The sequence below is a fragment of the Lytechinus variegatus genome, chromosome 5 (assembly GCF_018143015.1).
Source record: "Lytechinus variegatus isolate NC3 chromosome 5, Lvar_3.0, whole genome shotgun sequence".
In the NCBI taxonomy this organism is placed as follows: Eukaryota; Metazoa; Echinodermata; class Echinoidea; order Temnopleuroida; family Toxopneustidae; genus Lytechinus; species Lytechinus variegatus.
In genome coordinates, this window is record NC_054744.1 from 8,307,637 (window position 1) to 8,316,830 (window position 9,194).

The 9,194-nt window shown below is 37.1% G+C and overlaps 1 protein-coding gene and 2 long non-coding RNA genes across 3 annotated transcripts in view; all 3 read left to right on the plus strand.

Annotated features, from left to right (window-relative positions):
- LOC121415193 (integrator complex subunit 14-like) overlaps positions 1-3,068 on the plus strand; it is a 32,712-nt gene extending 29,644 nt beyond the window's left edge. Inside the window, exons 7-9 of the mRNA XM_041608357.1 lie at positions 9-127; positions 1,242-1,307; positions 1,604-3,068. Of these exons, the coding sequence (XP_041464291.1) occupies positions 9-127; positions 1,242-1,307; positions 1,604-1,828 (410 nt within the window). The 3' untranslated portion in view covers positions 1,829-3,068. The remainder of the gene's footprint in view (positions 1-8; positions 128-1,241; positions 1,308-1,603) is intronic.
- Positions 3,069-5,472: 2,404 nt separating this feature from the next.
- On the plus strand, positions 5,473-8,636 carry LOC121415196. Its single transcript, XR_005969968.1, has 2 exons — positions 5,473-5,751; positions 8,528-8,636. It is a non-coding gene; the product is annotated as an uncharacterized LOC121415196 (long non-coding RNA).
- On the plus strand, positions 5,845-8,044 carry LOC121415195. The gene is made up of 2 exons (XR_005969967.1): positions 5,845-6,541; positions 6,836-8,044. It is a non-coding gene; the product is annotated as an uncharacterized LOC121415195 (long non-coding RNA).
- Positions 8,637-9,194: the final 558 nt, after the last annotated feature.

Here is a 9,194-nt window from a genome sequence, read left to right on the forward strand (position 1 = left end):
AAATGTAGCATTTGACCAGAATCCATATGGTGAGGATGACAACAAATCACCGTTCCCTGTTATACCCGACTCTAAACGCAGCTATGCACAAAATCCTGTGGTCTGGATCAAGAATAGCAACCTTCAGGTAAATATGACCCCAATCCACACTGGATCATTCACACTAGCTAGACAATGCATACTAGATTGATCCAAATTTGAATCATCTATACCAGACCGATTCACATTGGGACAATTCACACTTGACCAATCTGCACTCGACCAATTTACACTGGACCAGTCTTCATTAGACCAATCCTCACTGGACAATGCCCACTTGATTGATCCAAATTGGAATCATCCATACCAGACCGATGCACATTGGTCCAATCCACACTTGACCAATCCGCACTCGACCAATCTACACTGGACCATCCAACACTGGACAATACCCACTGGACTGATCAATTAGATTCATCCATACCAGACCGATATACATTGGGCCAATCCACACTTGACCAGCCCTCACTAGACCAATCCACACAGGCCCAATTCTCACTTTGGCTTATCCACACTTGATCAATCCTCACTAGACCAGTCCACAGTGGACTGATCCCCACTGGATCTATCCAGTTGAGACTGGTCTAGCTGTGTTGCTTGATACCGTTTTCAGTAACTCATGAGTTTTTGGTTCTCACCGGGTCCGCACTAAAATAGTCCGCACCACAAGTGTTCAGTAACTGTAGCAGATCCACACTACTTTTATGATGGTGCTGATAAAAGCAGCACCGAAATAGTCCGGGCATGCCGTAGGCTGTTTTAGCCCACGCCCTTCATACATTCAAAATTTTACACCTTAGCCCAAGCCTGGTCTGGACCAGCGAGTTACTGAAAGTGGTATCAGTTGTATCAGATAAGCCCAGGTTAGTATTATTAACACCACAATCATTATAAGTAACCTAATAATTTGCATTTTTATCTAATCTTAACACCAGTAAAAGATTTTAGAATAATTATTTATTAAAACAGACTGAGAGAGAGAGAGACCATGCTCAAAACACCATCCTGTCACTTTATATTAATATATTAATAAGCAAATATCAACATATATCAGTGATAACATGATTAATAATGTGAACACTTTCTAAATGATGATATGAATAATGGAAGAATACATTCGAACACTGGCCATGCATGTTATTATAGATATAGAATCATAGACCCCAATTCCTTTTCATGTCATTTTTGTTTTCCTTCTACAGTCGGATGTACAGAAGATTTTACGTTACGCACGCAAGCTACCAGACAAGACTCAAGTTTTCTACAAGGTATAATCTAGACACTTTATTATCATTCTTTATGCTTGGTTTGTCTATTATAAAATTATCTTGATCTTGCAAGAAGTGAATAATCATTTGTAGGTTCAGCTTCAAGGTTGGCTTCATCTATGTATGTGAGAGTGACAATGAGCAGATAAGATGCAAGGATCATAAGGTGAAAGGTCACAGAGGTCATTATTTGAAAATATTAGAAATTCCGCCAATATTTGTTTCTGTCTTTTTTAGCAAATAAGCAAGTCTGTATTAATCATTTAGATGTCTTTTTGTGGTTGTAATTATCGCAGGAGCTGAATCGGTTGCGACGTGCCACCTTGTCTTTCGGAATGCAGGACTTCCTAGAAGGCATCTCTCAGCTCCTGGAGAGAGAGTGCACCCTCCTCCCTCCGACCGCACATCCCGATGCTGCCATACAGCTCACCCACGCCGCCAAGCTTGTCAAGAACTCCGTCAACAAGGACTACAACTACTCCATCGCACCACTCTCAACAAATTTCACCGGGAATACGTGATGAAGAAGTGCTGTGGGTCGCCCATGGGATGACAAGACTCTTGTTATGTGCTTGTTGGATCGTAGATCAACATGCATGCTGGGATACATGCAGCACATTTTAATGCATCTCTATGGCTCCGACGATGATTCTCACAGGAACAAGACTGCATTGTTGCATGGTTTGAGATGAATTCCTCAGGAAGAAACCTGTGCGATGAGAGATTTCACTTGATAAATGAGTTTCAATAAGTCTGACCGGCTATTCATCAAACGAAAGAGAATCCGTCTTTCGTCTTTAGAGGTCATTAGAGTCGTGACAGATATCACAGGGAGAGTAAGCTGATGTTACGAGACGAGTCGGTAATAACTGGAGTAACAAAGACCAGAGCTGCCCATTGGACCAAAAGTCATGCTATTTTCTCTAAAAATCCTTTCTTCAACACAAAAAACCTCTTTTTGCCACACACATCATGGAATCCACCTCCTCGGTGTTAAAAATATCCACTTACTTTGCAGTTTACATGTACATGTTGGTTAAATGTGTTAGCTTCTTGTCAGAGGGTCCTTGCTATTACCATTGAGTTGACTTAGTCCATCCTTTGCTATTTTGCTATTGGGAACCGTGACTTTTACAATTTCAGTTACGTGGACTGCTGATGAGAACGACAGATTGTGTTGTACTTAAAAAGCACACGTACATGCATGCAACACAGTGTTTTACAATGCATAATACAGCGCACGTAACACATAGTCTGCGGTGCAAACCCTTCACTCGACTAAAAAGGGTCTGAATTGCAGCCTATTCATGCCTTGTGTACTGAAGGCCCTCTCACTGGCTACTGGTAGCAGTTCCCGTGGGAGGCTGATTGACGATGTTTACTAGCGGATAGAAAGTGACTCTGAAAGAAGCAGGTGGGGCTAGATTTGGAGCGTGAGAAATTATTTCAGGGGGGCGTTTCATGAAAGGACTTGTCGGACATTTTATCGAACAGTTACCATAGGAACAGTGTGTCTCAGCCAATCGAAATCATGGAAAGATGTCAGATCTGACAACTTGTCAGATGAAAATATTGATGAAACACTCCCCTGGAAGATTAGGCAGACCCCGAATTGAAACAGCAAGTTTCGTATGTGCTAGTCTTCGCATGGAGACACACTTGCTGATCAAAGTTTCAATCGGGGTCTGTGCCTGCAGACTACATAACACACACAATCGGAATTTAGAAACGTCTTATTTTATTGATACAACTCCTACTGTCCTTTTCTCATGCAAAAATCATACTGGTTGGCATCTCTGAAAGGCACATTTTCCAGAGGAAATGATGTTCTGTTTAGCAAATAAAGATTTATAATGCCTCTGTCCACCATAGGCGGTGATCGTTCATCCCATCCTTGTTCTTGTGAAAATTCACGAACCATTTGATAAACTTTTTCCAACTATGTATATACATGCAGGAGTGACAGTGATCTGCTCAGTTTTGCGGTATCAATGTCAAAGGTCAAAGACCATAGAGGTAATCAGGTCAGAGGTCAGAGATACATCTAAGTATCTTGTGATAAAAGCAGTTGTAGTGATCAAAACTTCAAATTGACTTTGATTTTGGTATGATAATCTGATTATATCCTAGTATATCAAGTTCAGAGTCACAGGTCAAAGACCACAGAGGTAATCAGGTCAGTAGTCAGAGATACATCTAAGTATCTTGTGATAAAAGCAGTTGTAGTGATCAAAACTTCAAATTGGCTTTGATTTTGGTATGATAATCTGATTATATCCTAGTATATCAAGTTCAGAGTCACAGGTCAAAGACCACAGAGGTAATCAGGTCAGTAGTCAGAGATACATCTAAGTATCTTGTGATAAAAGCAGTTGTAGTGATCAAAACTTCAAATTGGCTTTGATTTTGGTATGATAATCTGATTATATCCTAGTATATCAAGTTCAGAGTCACAGGTCAAAGACCACAGAGGTAATCAGGTCAGAGGTCAGAGATACATCTACGTATCTTTTGATAAAAGCAGTTGTAGGGATCAAAACTTCAAATTGGCTTTGATTTTGGTATGATGATCTGATTATATCCTAGTATATCAAGTTCAGAGTCACAGGTCAAAGACCACAGAGGTAATCAGGTCAGAGGTCAGAGATACATCTACGTATCTTTTGATAAAAGCAGTTGTAGGGATCAAAACTTCAAATTGGCTTTGATTTTGGTATGATGATCTGATTATATCCTAGTATATCAAGGTCAGAGTCACAGGTCAAAGACCACAGAACTCTTGATCAGGGTCCCGTTTCATAAGGACGTATTACAATAACAAATGCACAAAATCTATAATGAATGTAGGATCAACCAATCAGATTAAAGGATAATAGTAGTCTGCAACGTTAATTGCAAATTTGTTATTATAACAAATTTTATGAGCAGGCATCTGATTAACCTTTTGGATCACTAGGTTAAAGGTCAAAATATCTTGTACTGTTGGTAAATAAAGAAATATTTATGGGTACAATTTCAAACCTTGCTCCATGGATGGCTCATGTATCGGTTTTGTAATACTCTTTACCAGTATTTCATTCTCTAAAAGAAGGGTTATGATCTAATGGAAATATTGTTTTAAAGAATTAAACACTTGAAGCAGGTTAGCTTATATGAAAGCAGAAAGTTAAAAGAATAAGATCATCAAAAGTTTGTGTAAAATTGGTCGAACAATAAGAAAGTTACAAGCATTTTGAATGTCGAAAAATCACTAATGCTGTTGAGATCCTCCAATTGGCAATGTGAAAAAGTGATAGATCTGTGATGTCACACATGTAAAACTCTCCCATTTGGACACTTGAAATGTTACCTCAAAATATCTCATTTTTGCTCATTCTAATGATATGACAAAGAAGTCATTCATGATACACTGTTGTGAAACCATTATTACATGCCCTCTCATAAAAAAGGACACCTGGGCCCTGTTGTGAAAGAGTTACGATTGTTCCGATCAATTGCAACTATGGACGGCCAGCAACGTCAACATCTCAATTCAATTCAAAATGGTTTATTTTTATTAAAAAACTTTCATTACAGCACAGAGCTGAATTACAAAAAGTTTTTATAATATAAGATTGAAATCATAAGGAATAAACAAAGTGTGGCATATAACAACAAAAACATAATACAATAAAACAACAAATATGGTGCACAAAGAGAAACTTATAAGACAAAATGTGTTCAATATAACGTTAAGAATTACAGAACTAAAACAAAAAATACAAAGTCAAAGATGAGACATACAAATTATGCAAAAAAGTACCAGATCATATACAATTAAGGAATAGATTAAATATATGAATACTCAAGAGCGAGCTGAAGGATAAGGGGAAAAATATAGGCAGAAGTGAGGAGAAAAGGGGCAGAAGACAAAAAAAAACGAAGCAGCAATTAAATTAGAAGGCAGATGAAAAAAAATAAACAAAAAGCAAAAACAAACAAGAACAATAGCATAGTAAACGAGATGGAGTAATTGATCAATAGTGAAACCAACTTAAGTATGCATGTTTGTTCAAAATATTTTCTACCTGTGATGTATATTCATGCAATCATTGTTCTCTTGAAAATTCACTGCTCTTCTCTTTGCATAAAAAGGACATTGTGCAAATTTTTTGTAGAAAAATTATGACACTGATGGATTTCCATAGAGATACGATTGATCGGATTAATCGTAACTCTTTGTACAACAGGGCCCAGATCGTGCGAAGACTTGATGAAAGAGAACATTTTAGTGAAATATGTACTATACTTATGGGGAAGTTTTATGTATGTGACATCACATATCTTGGTTGCAATGCCCATGGGAGGATCTACATAGTGATATTGATCTGAATATTCAGATGCCCATATTCATTCATTCTTCCTCACACATTTATTGATCTATTTGAAGTCAACTGGTCTCAAGGTTGTCAGATCTGACATCTTGTCAGATGAAAATATTGATGAAACACTCCCCTGGAAGATTAGGCAGACCCTGAATTGAAACAGCAAGTTTCGTATGTGCTAGTCTTCGCATGGAGACACACTTGCTGATCAAAGTTTCAATCGGGGTCTGTGCCTGCAGACTACATAACACACACAATCTGAATTTAGAAACGTCTTATTTTATTGATACAACTCCTACTGTCCTTTTCTCATGCAAAAATCATACTGGTTGGCATCTCTGAATGGCACATTTTCCAGAGGAATGATGTTCTGTTTAGCAAATAAAGATTTATAATGCCTCTGTCCACCATAGGCGGTGATTGTTCATCCGTTCATCCCATCCTTGTTCTTGTGAAAATTCATGAACCACTTGATAAACTTTTTCCAACTATGTATATATATACAGGAGTGACAGTGATCTGCTCAGTTTTGCAGTGTCAATGTCAAAGGTCAAAGACCATAGAGGTAATCAGGTCAGAGGTCAGAGATACATCTAAGTATCTTGTGATTAAAAGCAGTTGTAGGGATCAAAACTTCAAATTGCCTTTGATTTGGGTTTGATAATCTGATTATATCCTAGTATATCAAGTTCAGAGTCACAGGTCAAAGACCACAGAGGTAATCAGGTCAGAGGTCAGAGATACATCTAAGTATCTTGTGATAAAAGCAGTTGTAGGGATCAAAACTTCAAATTGCCTTTGATTTGGGTATGATGATCTGATTATATCCTAGTATATCAAGGTCAGAGTCACAGGTCAAAGACCACAGAGGTAATCAGGTCAGTGGTCAGAGATACATCTAAGTATCTTGTGATAAAAGCAGTTGTAGGGATCAAAACTTCAAATTGCCTTTGATTTGGGTATGATGATCTGATTATATCAAGGTCAGAGTCACAGGTCAAAGACCACAGAGGTAATCAGGTCAGAGGTCAGAGATACATCTAAGTATCTGGTGATAAAAACAATTGTAGGGATCAAAACTTCAAATTGGCTTTGATTTGGGTGTGATGATCTGATTATATCCTAGTATATCAAGGTCAAAGTCACAGGTCAAAGAACACAGAGCAGTGACCAAAGAACTCTTGATCAGGGTTCCGTTTCATAAGGACGTATTACATTTACAATAACAAATGCACAATATCTATAATGAATGTACGATCAACCAATCAGATTAAAGGACAATAGTAGTCTATAACTTTAATTGCAAATTTGTTATAAGAAATTTCATGAGCAGGCATCTGATTAGCCTTTTGGATCACAAGGTCAAAGGTCAAAATATCTTGTACTGTTGGTAAATAAAGAAATATTTATGGGTACAATTTCAAACCTTGCTCCATGGATGGCTCATGTATCGGTTTTGTAATACTCTTTACCAGTATTTCATTCTCTAAAAGAAGGGTTATGATCTAATGGAAATATTGTTTTAAAGGAAAATGAAACCCTTGAAGCAGGTTAGCTTATATGGAAGCAGAAAGTTCAAAGAATAAGATCATCAAAAGTTTGTGTAAAATCGGTCGAACAATAAGAAAGTTACAAGCATTTTGAATGTTGAAAAATCACTAATGCTGTTGAGATCCTCCAATTGGCAATGTGAAAAAGTGATAGATCTGTGATGTCACACATGTAAAACTCTCCCATTTGGACACTTAAAATATTACCTCAAAATATCTCATTTTTGCTCATTCTAATGATATGACAAAGAAGTCATTCATGATACACTGTTGTGAAATCATTATTACATGCCCTCTCATAAAAGAGGACACCTGGACCCTGTTGTGAAAGAGTTACGATTGGGTTCCGATCAATTGCAACTATGGACAGCCAGCAACGTCAACATATCAATTCAATTCAATTCAAAATGGTTTATTTTGATTAAAAAACTTTCATTACAGCACAGAGCTGAATTACAAAAAGTTTTTACAATATAAGATTGAAATCATAAGGAATAAACAAAGTGTGGCATATAACAACAAAAACATAATACAATAAAACAACAAATATGGTGCACAAAGAGAAACTTATAAGACAAAATGTGTTCAATATAACGTTAAGAATTACAGAACTAAAACAAAAAATACAAAGTCATAGATGAGACATACAAATTATGCAAAAAAGTACCAGATCATATACAATTAAGGAATAGATTAAATATATGAATACTCAAGAGCGAGCTGAAGGATAAGGGGAAAAATATAGGCAGAAGTGAGGAGAAAAGGGGCAGAAGACAAAAAAAAACGAAGCAGCAATTAAATTAGAAGGCGGATGAAAAAAAAAACTAAACAAAAAACAAACAAGAACAATAGCATAGTAAACGAGATGGAGTAATTGATCAATAGTGAAAACAACTTAATTATGCATGTTTGTTCATAATAATTTCTACCTGTGATGTATATTCATGCAATCATTGTTCTCTTGAAAATTCACTGCTCTTCTCTTTGCATAAAAAGGACATTGTGCAAATTTTTTGTAGAAAAATTATGACACTGATGGATTTCCATAGAGATACGATTGATCGGATTAATCGTAACTCTTTGTACAACAGGGCCCAGATCGTGCCAAGACTTGATGAAAGAGAAAATTTTAGTGAAATATGTACTAAAATTATGGGGAAGTTTTATGTATGTGACATCACATATCTTGGTTGCAATGCCCATGGGAGGATCTACATAGTGATATTGATCTGAATATTCAGATGCCCATATTCATTCAATCTTCCTCACACATTTATTGATCTATTTGAAGTCAACTGGTCTCAAGGGTTTCGTCCTCTTTTAGAGTAAAATCTTGATAATGTTTATCAATATAAACATGATAGAAATGTATCATTCTGAATTTGTAAATAAATCTTTCTACACTTTTTTTCTAAGACATTTGTGAAATATCTCTTCCTCATTTTATCAATAAGGTTTTCCTGAGTAAAGACTCATGCTTCTATGTCACCATGACTACACGATAAGCTGGGTATTGGCAAGAGAGAGAGTGAAAAAGACATAATGCCTTATAGAGTGGGAGAGAGATAAGTCCCATCTTTATTATAGACTGTGACCTGGCGGAGAGTGGGTAGAAAAGGGGGATGGAAGTTCTCAATTAGCTGAAAAAACCACGGGGGTAGCCTCTGTGTGATGTCTTAACAGATGCTTGCTGAAATTCAACCCTGATAAGATTTTCATGATAACCTGTGCACCCTCCCCCCCCCCCCCCCCCCAAAAAAAAGAGAGAGAGAGAGAAAGGAGAAAAGGAAAAAAAAATGGAAGGGGGAGGAGGAAAAGAGGATAAGGAAAGGGGAGATGGGGAAAGAATAGGAGGGGAAAGAGAAACAGAAAGGAAAGGGAGAGAGAAAAGAAAAGGAAGGGAAGAGGGTACAGAAAAGAGAAGGATCAAAGGAAAGGAGTGGAATAATAAAAAAAAGAAGGGAGAGATGAGA